Consider the following 15,852-nt stretch of genomic DNA (forward strand, 5'->3'; position numbering starts at 1 on the left):
AAGAGAGCTATCATTTCTCCTGAAATAGGTGTATCCTCTTAAGAGAATCCCGTGAGGTGACTTTCGAAGACAGCCTTCCAGCGGGGCAGTCCTCGCTGCCTCCGAACGCGACGAATGCCTTCTCCACGAGCATTCCTTTCTCGAGCGATGAGGCCTATTCCTCATTCGTATGCAACTCATGTCAATCGTTTCGGGTATCGGGCCATTTCTCTCGGACCTATTATTACAAGAGTGACGCGAAGCTCTTGGCCAATTTTACGCCTCGCCGTTGACTATCTACAGATTTTTGAAAAGAACTTTCACTCAAAGGAATGGACGTTTTCAAATGCCCTGCTGTGATATTGACCCCAGTTTATCGAAAGTAATCCGTATATTTGAAATGTTTTTATTTCTCCAATCAAGATTGAATCTCATTTGCTGATTATGTCAGTGCGAGCATTCCTAGAAGACTCGACAAAGTACTACTCATGTCCCATATGCTACGTCCAACCAGTTTTTATCTTGGAATTTTTACGATTTTTTAAGTTATATGGTGGCTGTACGTATTTAAACTCAAATAGTATATTGTGTAAGGTGAAATGCCGAAGTATAAGTTTTTAAAGTGCATGAATTCTATAATCTATCGACCTTTGTATAATAGGAAGTGTATGCAATGTTAATGGCATGGGTGATATTTATAGTATTCGGTTACTCACCCGAAGGTAGAGAGTTCAACCCTGGAGTGTCCCTCTTGAATTCCTTGGTTAAGCCCACGATCTTTCAGGGTTTCAAGTATATTTCATTCCTGGCGAGGTGTGCCTGTGAGGGTAATGCAATTCTCTACCCTGAATTCCTAACTTCACGCAAGGAGGACTTCATGTTAGTGAAAAAATTACGATTAATGGTTGTAGAATTTCAGAGTAGTAATTCGATTTGAATTTCTGTGCGTTTCTTGAGGAGAGAACGTATTGGTCGGAGTCTCACGCACAGAGGTGGGCGCGGAAATCATCGGCCTTCGCGGTGGTCACTCCCCGTCCCGGGAGGGGGGCCACGGGCGAAGTCACTCACTCCGGACTCCCGCCTCCATCCCCCAAATCTCTCCTCAGCATTAACGGCCACCTCACTTGGCTCTTCTCTTTCCATTCGCAGCGACGGCAGCCTGCTACTTCCCGGCCGAGCTCCAAGGGGACTTCGTGATGCAGTCGACCGTGACGGCTGGCGGCGGACAAGTCCAGTATTCGGCGCTAAACATCTCGGCGGACTCGATACCAATATGGGGCCACTGCCACCGACGCATCGGAACCAATGTCCTGCTTATGGACGAGTGAGTCGCATCCCTCAGACCCACTCACCCAGACCCACCCCCTAACCCTCACTCCTCCCCGTACTCCTCCCATGCCCACAAATCCGCTCTTCCTCCCACTCCCCCCCCCCCCAATGCCCTCCCCCGCAAGCCCCTGGTCCTGTCTAACGATGCGTTCAGTGTTTTTGCCCGTCTTTCCTGTGGCTTCGGTGGAAAAGAGTTGCCCCATGCAATCGCGGTACTTTTTTCGTTCGGCGATCTCCTACAACTACGTTTTTCACTCGCCCCTCTCCCAGCAACCGCTCTCAGGAATTTCTTGATGTCTCTCCAGGGAGAATGATGGAGTTCCTTTTACGGTCCCTGTTCTCTGGAGTTAATCGCACGCGATGCGAGGGAAGTTGAGACCGCAGCAAATGTGTCCGTAAATATTTTAATCATCATGCCATTGCGCGTTGGTTTCTTTTGGCTGTGCAAACAAAGGGCATTCGCCTCATCTTGCGATTTCCCACGGATGAGAGTGTAGCCACTCGTCCTTCTACCTAAATGTACGCATATCCTGTCAGTGGTTCTTTTTTTTAGATGTGTGTTTTGAGGTTCGTAGTAATTCGTGGAGTCTAGCGTGCCGCCGGAGGGGCTCGCCGTGGACGGAGGTAAGTCTTTCGGAGAACCTCGTGGGGAGAAGAAGGCAGTGTGAGCAAGTTTCCCTCATCCCCACCCCTCTCAGAATCAAGCGTTTTCCCATGCACCCGTTCGAGCGGGATGGAGCCAGGACATTCATTCACCCAACTCCCGAATGCGAGGGCCAGTAGTCGCCGGTGCAAGCAGGATTTCTACTAGCGCCAGCACTCTTTCCACGAAATAAATATTCCTTACAACGTCCGTTTTATTTTTCGCCGCTTCACAATCTCTGCTTTTACCCATGTTTTCATTGCTTCAGTTAGGAGGGGGATCGAGATGGTGCGGGGGCTAACGTACTGGCTTCCCACCCTGAGGGCGCGGGTTCAAATCCCGGCGGTGTTGAATATTTTTCAGAGGTATCTCGATCCCTACTTGAGGTGCTTTGTGGAGGGCACTTTGAGTGAGTACGGCGTCCGTCGGATGGGACGTTAAGCTGCGGACCCCTTGGCGCCTTTCGTAAAGAGTAGGCTAATGCCGACGCCGGGTTTCTCTCCACCCTTCATCCTTTCCTGTCCATCCCCTATGGCGCAAATGACCTTAGCTGTCGGTCGCCTCCCCTAAAAACTACTACTACTTCAGTTAGGATCCTTTGTGTTGAACTCCCATCTGCTCTTTAAATCTTCTAAAGACCCTCCTCTCTGGAGTTCAATGTCGTGCTGTGGAATAGAAAAATTTCTCGTCGGAATGAGAGGTCCACTGAGGGGTCGGCAGAAGAACGGAGCTTCTCTCGGAGGATATGACTCTTGGCTCACGGAAGTGAACAGGGGGGGATTCAAGAAGTGAGGCGGTGGGTGGATCGTTTAGGCCGTGGTGGGAATTCGGTCGCCTGCTCTCACCTTCGTTCTCATCTGCGGAGCAGGGAGCACTCCGAGCAAATTCCTCTCACAGGGAACGCTCTTCCGCTCTTCTTCATTTAACCTCTCATTCTCCCTAATTTTCTCCCTCTTTTGCCTTAACTTCTTTCTCTCGCGTTTGTTCCTCACTTTGTACTCGCTCGGAGAGCGGTCCCCCCCTCCCATCTCTACGCATATTGCTTACGAGAATTAGTCAGCAAGACCTTCATCAGCCTATTCTTGTAATTAGCTTATTATTAGTATCACGGGAGCGTGATCTGATGCTTCATTTTTCTCATTTACATTAGCGGAATCAACTCAGAAATAACCAGCAGTTTCAGATTATTTACCGATCGCCACTCCCTCCACCCCCTGACACTCACTCTACTTTCCCCCAACCCTTGCCCTCACTTCTTACCGGTAAACCGATTGATTCCCCGTCGTTGGTTCCCGTGAGCCCAACTTACTCATTTCTATCTGATAATATTGATAAGGTTCCTCAGTGGAAGTGTGTACTTACTTACCTGAATATGATATCTCACGTTGTGAAAATAAAATCAAATAGCTGAAATCTTGAAACGATTTCGAAGTCTCAGTGAGCGACTTAACCAGCGGAAATACGGTAGTACGACAGTGAATCAGCGCCCGTGATTATTGTTGACTACTAATCTGTAGGGAGTAAATATTGACACTTCCAAACACCATTAATTACAAAAGCATACCTGTTTTCGTATATCATCTTGTCACAAGCCTATTCTGTGGGGCAGTGTGCTGATGGCACATGTTTTAAGTTTGTTATTTAAGTTTCTTCATTATCTCCCGGTAAGAGCATCAGATGAAAGAAAATTTGTTCAGATCTTTTTTTACGTTTTCCGCAGAAAGGATTTCTGTTATATCTGACGGTCAATGGCTTTCTGAAGAGAATAAAGGGAAGAAAATTAAACCGATATTGCCTATTTTCCTTATTCTAGCATCAATAGTGGGTCGCGGTAGTCCAAGGGTAGAGGGTTGGACTACAGACCTACCCGTGTTCAATTCCCGGGCAAGCCCCTCTGGGTACCTGCAGCTCCACCCAAGCTATGTGATTTTTCGGCTGCCAGACCTTCCTGGGAAACCATAACCGGCACAGGGGAAGGAACTGGCCCCCCTACCGTGATGTTTGTATTTCACACGCCGTCGGGCTTAGTACTATCATCACCTACCAAACCTACCTTAGGGTTGATTACTGTATTTTAGCATTGATAGCATTTCAAATTAAAACCAGTGGGGGTAATTATCCAGGTATACTTACTGTGCAAACGATCTGTCAAAGGTGACTGGGTTCATTCGTTTGCCGCCGTTGTTGTGCACGTTGCCGCCTCGCCTGGCATATTGCTAACCGCGGACCATTTTGATTGCAGTTCGGGTGGTGCCATTTGCATCCGTTGCTTCCACCTCAGCCTGCGCTCCCGCAACGTGCTCTCGGTGTTGACGGAGGGCCTGGACAAGTGCTACACGAGCGAAGAAGCGGCAGTGTGCAGCTGTCCCGAGGAACGGCGCAACGCCCTGCCGCAGTGCCCAGAAGTTCCGCGGCCCGAGGCCCAGGGTGTCAAGCCCCACTTCCGAGAGATGCTGCTCTTCAGTAAGTAGAATGGTATCCTCACATACCCCTGATCATGAGTGATTGGTATTTGTGCAGGTAATTAATTGCATGTCAATGTTGTACGGGTATGGCATATTATCAATCGGTAGGGAGGTACATGTTGCATGAACCGCGAAATCCTTAATAAGTAAAGAGAAACCTCTTAGGACAATTCCCCTGTTTGCGGCTGAAGTATATACGCATCTCGAAAATCCGTTCAATACTTATTTTTTCCTTCTTTCTTATGGTAATTTAGATTAATCAAGGATGGAATCCGACCGGTGGGCATCCACCGTATTTTGATATTCACTTTTGAATAGCTCCACAATGAAATATAGGTTATATGACTCGGTTGTTGGCCGGTGTTATAATTTTATCCAGCAATCTAATGATATTGAACAGTGTTTCTTGCACGCGAAGAGAGTCAAACGATCCTCGTGCCATTTACCATAGATTCCTCGCCTGCTCTGACTTCGCTATTGACACGATTATTTATGTAGTCCTCTCACCACCAAACTTCCAAGAATAGGGGGAAATAATTGAATTATTCGTAAGTAGGTGGGAGAAAACCCAATACCCAGAAAATGGAATAGTTGTAAAAACATAAGATATGGTGTTTCGATTTTGAAAACCATTTTCCGTTTTCCAAAGTTTTGACGATGTTCAGCAATAACGAAATGATTCCATAAAAAGTATCTACGAACCGAGGACTTGGGAAATTAAACAGTCATCCGTAACAAACGCTCGATTTCAGTGTAACGAAGGTTACAGTATAATTTAAGACCGAAAATCTTGTGAATTTTATCTCAGTTCTTTTAAAATGTAGCTTTCCTCCGTAACAGGGTTTTATAATATTGTCAGTGTTTAAATGAGGAAACTTTTTTGTAGTCATTAAATAATTTGCTGCTACACGTTTTCCTACTTTTTATAAATTTATTTTATACCTATCAAGTTCTCGTTTTTACAAAGATGAGAGAAAAATTTGAAGACAGCGTGTCAGAAAAACCAGTTTTGATTCCGGAAGAACAGAGGGGTGAGGAGAGAGGTGATACTCTGTCTATGGGAAATGGTGGAAAAAAATTATACATGCTAGTGAGCCATAGTATGTGGTATTCGTGGACTCGGAGATGGATTTTGAAAATGTCCAGTGGAAAAAGATGGTCAAATTTCAGGACACACTTTGCATGGATTGCAACGAGAGAAAAATATGTAAACCAACTAGATACATAATATTTATGCAATCAAAATTAATTATAGAAAATAGAAGAGAAAAAAGCTTAAGACAGAAGGATGCAACCTCAATAGCAACAGCAATACTCAATTTACACTTGAAAGAGGAAATAAAATCAATGGAAGTGTTACACGTCAAAGTAATTGAGGTGAGGAGGAAACAAGTTAACATACTTGGTTCGCAGAAGACATCGAAGATATAACAGATAATCCAGAACACTTTAAGTATCATTAAGCGTAGTGAATCAAGTTATTCAGAGATATACAGTGCTATGAAGAAATGCCATGCGGAAGGGAGAATACTCGGGCAGATTATGCATCAAGAGAAGGAAAATAAGAGTAATTAGTATCTCTAATCTATTTCGGAAGTAGTTGAGCATGAAATGGACGGAGCTCGACGGAAATCAAGTAAAGATGAGCTCATTCTACATTCTCGTACATAAGCGTTTACATTGAAGAGGCAACTGGAATGCTCAAGGAAGGTATGCTTAGAAACAAGGTGGCACGATGCGTTCGGGCATTCGTGTAAACTGTGAAAATATATGGATCAGAGACGTTGCCCTCAGAAAAATTAAATTATATTAAGCCTGAGAAAGCGGAAATTTTCGAAACCTGGAACTGAAGGTGGACGCAGTAGATAAAATGAGCATGTAAAATAAGGAATGGAGAGTTATGCAGAAGAATAGAAGATGAGACGAGAGTATGTTGTACGACAAGGAGAACTAGAAGGGTTGCACACGTCTTGAGAAATAGTTGAGTTTTTAAGTGTGACAGAATAGAAGGGCAGGGGCACGAAGAAAACCGAATGATAAATAAAGGCTAAGAGAGATGTTAGACGGTGGAGTTATCAGTGAGCAAGGGAATAGACATTTGAAAGGGTGGTGTTAAGGGTTGAGTTCAAGCTTCGGATTGACATGATGATGATTAAATGTGTTGTTGTTAGTCTAAGAGTTTGGGGAACGTTGCTATCTTTTTCCTACCTGACCAAGTCAAGAGTATGTATCCGGTTTATGGGATCTGGCCGAGAAGCATTAAATTCGTGACGTTGCAATCGTTCCACGGAGGGCCAGTCACCGATCGGTTAAAAATTATTGCGATTGGAAGAACTGCCACCGACACGCTTACAGACCTACTTTAGGATTCGTGGTACGAAGTAAATTTCACATTATAAGTTTTACTTAAATTTTGAATGGTGAGTGTTCACCTAAAGTGACCCAAATGATATTTTTCAATGATAAATAAATATGTAGTTTAGCATGTATATGGCAGAATGAATAGAGGAGTTATTTTTTCCTCGAACACAATGTGATAGAAACAACTTAAAGTTCCTCATTGATTATCCAATTCGTTCAATCTCTTCTCAATTCTCCAATGTGTTCGCGGTGTACTTCCCAACGGTTGGGAGACTCCCAAGGCAATTCGAATGTTGATATGGAAAAATATAAATTATACCACCTTATCAGATATGTCTAATGCAGTGATAACAAATTGATATTGTATTATAAATTTCACTTTCATATTCCGTCGACAGAGTTGAATGAAGGTAGATGTAGCTAAGGACTCCTTGTTACTCTTTATCGGAAAGAGCGGCCACGTAGCCGTGATCTTATTTGGCTATCTCCCCTTCGTAAAGTGTATCTAATGGTGTTACGTGCGTCGCGTGGCGGACGCTGTCGGCCATTGAGGTTTCCCGCCGCTGTGCGCCGCCATTTTTCTTGACCACCCATCCTTTGCAGAAACGAGCGGGTTGGCGGGGGAGGTGATACGCAGCGAGTACTGTCCCCTGGACGGCCGATTCGCCTTCTCCTACACCACCGAAGACACCTCCGACGGCCGACGCCGCCAAGCCCTCTGCCAGCGCCACGACTCGCAGATGGAGAACTGCCCCGTCGGCTCCGGCCTCCACTTCCGCTTTCGGGGATGTGCCCACGCGGATCACAGTAAGTTCCACAGCACGCCCACACTACCACCCTCTCTTTGCTCCCTATAGGAACTCAATGAAATATGATTGGAGAGATAAACCGTAAAACGGAAAATTTAAAAAAGTTATTTTTGTCCAAGAGCGTGCAGGGATCTGAATAATTACCTACGACACTGCCGAAACTAGTTTTAATTCTAAGCAGACTAGTTTTTAATTCGCATTTTTATTGCAGCCCATGCTAGCAGCTCGTCTTGCATTTAAAGATTAGTATTTTAAATGCAATACCTTAGTTCATGCAGGCAGTTTATAATAATTAGTTCAGTCGCATGAATATAATCTCCAATAGAAAGCTGATATTTGAGTGCTAATTTTGATGTTACATGGCTGGTGTGGAATCACCTCATTCTACACACGCTAGTGGTGGCTTGCAGGTTGCGATGTGCCTAAATGTGGAGTTCTAAATTTCCAACACTCTTAGCCCAAAATGTTGTTTGCCACTGATTATGATTCTATTAGTGTACTTTTGCTGTGGGAGACGGAAATGGTTGTTTCTATTTCGTAACTGAGTGTTTTATTTTATTTATTATTTTCAATCGCTGAAACTTGCTCCCTTTGCGTGTATAGCTCTCTTCCTCGGGTGGTGGGTTTTTCCTCAGCTGGAATTCGTTTTTATTTTTTGGCTTTGTTGATACTTGCGCCAAGAGGCGGTTCCACGTTCGCCCCACCTCTTACCGGGCCCATAATCCAAATTAATCATTATTTGATGTCGAGACCAATGGCTCCGAGATACATTCTGCATATCTTATGTTTAAATGATAAAAGACGGACTGGAGACAAAATGTAATTGTTAAATGGAGGAGACTGTGGCCAGTAATAGAACCAGGTGATCGTAACAGTTCCGATGTACAGATAAAAACAGCACATTTTTCTTCAACTGGGTGACATGCGTGTTCATGTTGGTATCTTGGTTCAGAGCGCCTGGTGTTTTTGAGCCTCAGTTGAGTAGTTTGTTTGCTAGAAGCGAGACTTAATTAGTTGTGCGTTTGGCAAATTTTTTTCAACGTGAATATCTATCTATCTATCTGTCTTGGGTCTAATTTAGTGATAATTTTGATTGTGATCACCATACAACAGCACCTGAACGTAGCTTCAACATATTCGGAAATAATTTGATTGAATTTTTTATCTTCAAGCCATTATCTCGTTGAAAGGTGGCTTCGTGGGTTCAAAAATAGCTTAGGCCATGCAATTGATATAGCTGACCCCATCTGTGCCAGTCCTTTGTTTTGCGTTCACTTTTAGTAGTTATTTTATTCGAGAGGGTGTCGTTAACTTTTGATTACTACTAAAAATAATCGCGATAGAACCTTAATTTTTATTTTTAAGAGTTTTCTATTGTGGTTATTTGAGTTCTGGAAATAAGATCGCTTGGGGCGAAGTCGGGAGAATAGGGCGGATATGACAAAATCTCCAAGCCGGTCGCGCCGTGGTCGAAATTGCTGGTCGCCTTGTGTTTGCTTCTGAAAAGGTGTCAGCAGACGTGGGACCCAGCGCGTTGGCACCTTCGATATGTGCAGTTCTTTGTGAATAATTTTCCACGTTACTCCGTAGCTAAGGTCAGTCTCAATCATGATCATTTGGATGGTTGCTCTTCGGTCTAATAGGATAAAATCCTCCACTCTCTTCACCGTGACAGCATCGTCCGTAAGTGATGGTCTCCCACTTCTTGCATTGTATGTGAGGGGCATGTGGCCATTTTGAAAATTATTTTTCACCCTCACAACTGTTTCATATGGCGGGCTATCATTTCCATAAACAGCCATCATTTCATCGTGGATTTGCAGGGCACTGTAATCTTTCAAATGAAGGAATCACCCTGCGAGCCATTCTCCATACTACGAGTTACTTCAATCTACGGCCTCCGAAAACAAAACATGAAAATAATAGCTGTAATTTAAAACAGGATGTACATAAGGATCAATAAATATGTTGAACAATTTTATTCCAGTATCTCGATTATTGTTTAGTTAAAGTTACCTAAAAACGATATCCTCATGTACGGTTGGCACTGAAATCCAAAAGGATATAAGGGATTACTTTTTAAATGAATCGCTAAACCATTTCAGACCATTCGTATTCCTATGAGCCGCCCGGGAAAATTTATGGAGGAATTTCTAATTGAAGTAATGGGATCTGCCGCCGACGCAGTAAATGTAGGCAATCAGTTAGTCAAAAGTCAGTGAGGAACCTCCAAGGGAGCGTTAGAGCAACCGAGGAGAAGGCGTATCAGACCCCAGTAAGACCAATTTTAGAGTACGCTTCTCTTGTATGGGACCCTCATGAAGAAGGTCATATCAAAAAACTGGAAAAGGTGCAAAGAAAGGCTGTCCGATATGTACTGGGGAAGCATAGGAGGATGGAGAGTGTGTCTGACATGCTAGAAACGCTGGGCTGGGAACCTATACAAACTAGAAGGAAAGTAAGCAGACTTTGTGGAATGTTCCGCATTCTGAAGGGGGAGAAAGCTTGGCCAGATCTTAGCAAAGAGGCGGGGAACCCAAATTTTATATGGAGAAATGATCACAAATTTAAGGTAAAATGAGAGCAAATAGAGAACAAATAAAAAAAATTCTTTTCTAAATAGAACAATTGTTGATTGGAACACCTTACCTGCAAAAATATTCGAGCCCTTTCCTAACAGAGTGTATACTTTTAAGAATAGATGTAAGGAATATATGTAATAATTTGATTAATGTGTGGTGTATTGTATTATATGTAATGCTTAATATTTTAATTTATCTTTTTTTCTTGCTGATTAATGGATGTAAATGGGATGGGGATTCGCTTGTTTTGTTAAGGAGATTTGTGTTTTGAAGTCTAATTTTATCTATTATATTTTGCGATTATTTGGGACTTGTGTGCCACCTGACACTGTCTATCAGCACATGTGTATTTTTAATAATAATAATAATAAAAACGACCGTAAATTATGTGTTTCGCCTTTCTCTCCCGGTTCTGGACAGATGAACTCGAGCAGTACAATCAAATTAGCAGGTCATAGGGCGCGCAATCGCAATTTCCTTAAAAGAGCAACTAATATATTGTCTTGGGTTTTCAGAAAAGAATGTTGGAAGGCTTTTTTACCAGTGTCTTTCACTATTTCCTGCGTGTTCCTGAGAACAGGTTAAGTGCCTTCGAGTTACGGTACCCATGTGTATTCTTGAGTTGTCCAATCGCCACGAGTCTTATTCGGCTAAGATGATCCCAATCAGTAAAATTTGATTATATTTCTACATATTTTCATGGTTCTAATTAATTATAAGTAAGAGCGACTGAGTATCTATTATTTCGACGTGGCAGGAGTTTGGGATAGGTCACAATCTCAAAAAGGATTACCGTAGAATGGGGGGGGTCAACAGGTGGACGCCATCAGGTTATGTGAACGGGCCACTCTTATTACGATTTGCTTAGTGTTGAATGTAACAGGAAACTCTGCCACCGAAGTTCGTATTTATCTGCAGAAACTTCTGCAGTGCCTTCTTCGCAGTGGACCCATACACTGTGTTTGGGTGGGAAATGTTTTCGATTAGGATCAAATGGAGAAGTGTTCTAAGAATTTGTCAAGCATTCTTCGATACTTATTACATCAATGAGAGTATTTCAATTTCTCCTTTTTCCTGAGAACTATGAAAGCCAGTTGTATGCATCAACTACAGACTTTTACAAAATTAATGTTAGAATATGCAGAAATTTAACCCTTTACGACTCATACCTTCTACAACTTGAAGATGTCAGTGTTTGAGTTACGCTAAGTAATCCAACTCGTGCATTCTCCTTGGCTACGAGTCGTTTTAAGTGAATGTCTTATCTCCCATAGAATCGCGTAACCGACATTCTCCCCTCGACCACGGCCTCTGGCATCCCATTGTCTCTTGTGCAATGCCTCTTTCGTTTACTTTTTTTGTCTTCTTCAAGTATCCCCGCTCAACTTCCTCGCAACCTCTATTATATCTTCCTTTGTCTTCCAACCGTCCATTTCATTTGCTCCATGATTTTACTGAACCACATCGTATGAAGCGTCATCTACTTTCCCCCATCGCTAGTTGTGGAAGCCCCTCAATGCCACTCCTTCATTGAAAGCATCATCCGTCTTTACTTAATATCCCTGGCATCATTATCGTCCGATTATTAATTGCCTTTTTCTTTCGTACACTTCTTTTTCCAATATTAATATGTTCGTTTCCGTCTCAAACACTTGCCAAGTAATTCACGTATTTAATACTCGCCTATTCTGGCGTTCAAATAATCCCTTCCATATCTGGGGATCCTCGTTACTTCGCTTACTTTTGATTCACCAGTTCTTTCCGAGGACATTTACTTATTCGTTTACGCGCACAAATTCCCACTCTCGCCCTCTCTCTCATACACACATATTGTATTTTATTGTAAATTGTGTATTGTATTATAATATAAATATTTTAGGTAGAGATTCTAAGGTGAGAAAGGTAGTCCATGTGAAGCGGAATGCAAGAAGAAGTGGCCAGGGATGGGTTTTTATATCAAAAGCTGTGATTATTTATGCGAATGAAGAGAAAATTTGTGCATTCTCCAGCATAAAAGGAGGGGCACAGATTGTAATGAGGACGTTGATGATATTTTGGGAGAGACGGTGCGAGTGCTAAGAGGAAGGATTCGGGGAGTGGGGAAGCGGTGCGTGGGATGACGGGAGGGGGCGCGTTTTGCTGCTGGGACGGTTGCAACGCCTGGCACTGTTCTCACAAGTGTCATATGTCCATGAAATCCCTTCCTGTCGTTTTTTTCCTTTCACCTTGAGTAATCTTTCGGTGATATTATCATCTCCAACCGCACCGTTCTCCTTCGTTTCCCGGGGCCGTTTTTTTCCATCCTGCCACCCAATATACCTGGACCTAAGATATCCTCGTCTGCGCCACGTTCCTTTCTACATGTCCGCGTAACATTTCTTACCGTAAGGATCGTGAACGCATTCTCTTCGCCTTGACTGTATCAAAATCGGTTCGTTCATTCAATCGGTTCAACATTTCCGTTTTTATTTCTGGATGTGAGTGGTGTTGCTTATACTTTTTAATTCCCCATAGCCCTTTCACACTTTTTGCACGCAGCAGGTCCGTCTTCCCATTCCCTCTCTCGCTGTCACTTTTCCATGTACCCGCAATGCCCGCATCCATCCGTCACCCTCTCTGCCCTCGCATTCATCCCCCCGTTCCCTCCCCCTGCTCCCCGGCACTGCCCCAGTGTCCTCGGGGCAGAGGAAAGTACCCTCTATCGGCGACCCCAAAGCCCTACTCCCCTCCGCTGAAATCAGGTACGCACTCTGCAACCATCCCGTAGGGTTATTCTTTAACGATGGCGTCGGTTGCTAGTTTCTTAAGGATGCCATTATGGCATCGGCTACGTGGAGTGGCATCAGTAGCTATTCCGTAAAAGTCTCAGATGCCATTTCCGGATGCTATCTTCGGGCTACCGAGGCCATGACATAATGGCATCACTGAAAAGGAACCGACAAATGTATTGCCCTGTGGTGTGTGTCTTTATCATAATGCTACACGTACTTTACCTTGAAAATGCATGAGAATTAAGGGAGGTCATGCGCATAATTTCTATCCATTTGCTGCAGTATGTAAAACGATGCGCTGTAATAATTCCGAAGATTCGAATTCGTGGTGTGCGACGAAGATTTTTTCCGCTGTTTTTGAGTTCCCAGCGAACATTACACTGTATGAATATGTAGCCATTTCAACAATTCGAGTCTGAAATAAGATTCCACCAATCTGCAACTTTTAACTCATAATTGCGCCAAGTTTATAAATATATTCCTGAGCACATGGTGATTTAAATATTATCGCTGCAAAAAGATATTTGAAAAATGTAGGGAAATTATTATAAATATTAGACAAAATATAGCTCTGTAACTGATTACGTTCATTATATTTTTTGTGGAATCCACTTTGAATATTATCAATGTTCAGTAAATTGAGCGAAATAGTATTTTACATAAAATAAAGTTTTGCTGGCACTAAAATTGAATTGACTGAAGATTGATCGTGCTGGATTACTAAACCCGATTACGTGTGAAATTCACACAGACTCGTATTCCTACCGCTTTCTCGCTTGCCGAAAATTATCCCCTCTATCACATTCTTCAACATCCCATTGCCAATCAATACGCTTTGAGTCAATTTTTTTCTGTCTCCATAGGATTTCTCCCAACAAACCCCTCTCTTCGCCCACCATACCAAGTACTTCCCCATTTGTCTCCCTTTCGGTCTATTTCACCTTCTCCATTCTTCTCCACACCCACATTTCAAAAGCCTCCAGTCTACGTCTATCCTCCTGCTTTAATTACCACGTTTCCGCACCGTACATAGCTACGCTCCATATCAAAGTTTTTACGAGTCTTTTCTTAACATCCTTACTCAACGTCCCCATCATCAACTCCCTCCTCCTTGCAAAAGCCTCTTTGCCTAGCGCAATCCTTCTCCTTACGTCCCTACTACTTTGACCGTGTTGGTCCAAAACACTTCCAAGATATGCAAACTGTTCTACCTGCTCTAGTTTTTGCCTTTGTCTTTCTAGAAAATCGCATAGCCTTTGTTTTATTAATATTGATTCTCATCCCATATCTGTCGCACTGAATTTCCAATTCACTCAGCAATGCTTGCAACCCCTCGGCTGACTGACATAATAAAGCTTGGTCATCAGCGAACCTGATTTTACGAATTCCCCACCGACTTTCATTCATACCTCCAGTTCTTCCCATGCCTCTTTAATAATTTTCTCCACATACCTGTATAGGTTGATAGCAACGGTGATAATGCCCGACACCTCTTCCGGACTCCCCGTTCCCCACTCGCACCTGAGAAGTCTGAGACATGTACAGCTTGCGGATTAGCCTCCTGTCTCACCAATCTATTCCTATTTTCTGCAATATGCTCATTAGTTTTTCACAATTTATTCTATCAAACAATTTGTCGAAATCTACGAGACAGGAAACTACGTCCTAATTGTTTTCTATATTCCTCTCGATAAGTAATCGCATTACTGCGATGGCATCGCGCGTACCTTTCCCCTTCCTAAACCCAAACTGATCATCCCCTAATCATTATGATCATCCCGTAATCATTTTCCCTACTCTCTATCCTTTTGTTGATGATCCTGAGAACATCTTAAGCTGCGTGGGAAATCAAACTTTTTGTTCTGTAGTCCTCACATGATGTAGCCTTTACCTTTTTCGGAATAGCAACTAACACTGATCTCACAAAGTCTTCCGGCCAGATTCCTTCCTCATAGATGCTTTGAATCAGTCCATATACATGCATACTCTTCCCCTTACATATTCTTCAATTCTTCTCTTCTTTGCAGGAATTTTGTCTACGCACGCGGCCTTAATTGATTTCATCTCCCTTAAAGCCCTTTCTCTCTCATTGAAGAGTATGCGTGGGTTTAAGCTACCTTCATCTACGTCATATTCTCTTTATATGTTTCACTTTGCTATCCTAAGTTCTTAACCGTACAGTTCTATATATTACTTCCATCTCTCCTGGATCTTTTCGGTGTTAAATATTAATTTACCCGACTTAACTGTTGACACAGATTTTCCCTTCTTACTTCCCAATAGTGTTTTAACCTTCTTGTATAGCGCACCAATCCTACCCTTCCTCTATAAACTTTCCATATCCTCGCACTGCGTCTTCCATCAAGCTTCTTTTGCTCTATTTGTTACCCGTCTCAATTAATTATTTAACTCTTTGAACTTCCATCTGCCTAATTCGGTGTTTACATTCTTCCATTCCCTTCTCTGATCTATCTTTCTAATCATCTCATCCGTGATCCATTGTTTCCTTGTCCTTTTCCTTTTAACAGTTCCTGTAGTTTCTTTTGCAGCTTTCGATATACCTTTTTTGATATACTTCCATTTTTCCTGGATAGTATTCAGCTTTTTTCCTTCATCCTAGATTTTCTCTACTGCCTGCTGATACTCCTTCCTTTTCATTCCAGTTAACACTTCTATGTTCCATTTCCTAAACCGTCTTCCCTGCCTTATCTTTTTGAATTGAACGGCATAATAATGATTACTAAATTGTGATCCGAATCCGCATTCGCCCCGGGAAACTCTGCGAATGTGTCACGCTGTTCCTAAATTTGTATATAACCATAATATAGTTTAATGAAACCGGCCTAAGTCATGCGGCATCTTCCATGTCTATCTACGCCTTTAGTGGTGTCCAAACCAAGTGTTGGTGATGAT

At 42.8% G+C, this 15,852-nt stretch overlaps 1 protein-coding gene across 1 annotated transcript in view; it reads left to right on the top strand.

The window, feature by feature from the left end:
• Positions 1–15,852, top strand: part of LOC139698400 (uncharacterized) — a 101,520-nt gene that overhangs the window by 65,838 nt on the left and 19,830 nt on the right. Inside the window, exons 2-4 of the mRNA XM_071597295.1 lie at positions 1,129–1,303; positions 4,194–4,414; positions 7,381–7,584. Coding sequence (XP_071453396.1) covers positions 1,129–1,303; positions 4,194–4,414; positions 7,381–7,584 — 600 coding nt within the window. The remainder of the gene's footprint in view (positions 1–1,128; positions 1,304–4,193; positions 4,415–7,380; positions 7,585–15,852) is intronic.

This window comes from Hetaerina americana, unplaced genomic scaffold (assembly GCF_022747635.1).
Source record: "Hetaerina americana unplaced genomic scaffold, ioHetAmer1.1.p SCAF_85, whole genome shotgun sequence".
In the NCBI taxonomy this organism is placed as follows: Eukaryota; Metazoa; Arthropoda; class Insecta; order Odonata; family Calopterygidae; genus Hetaerina; species Hetaerina americana.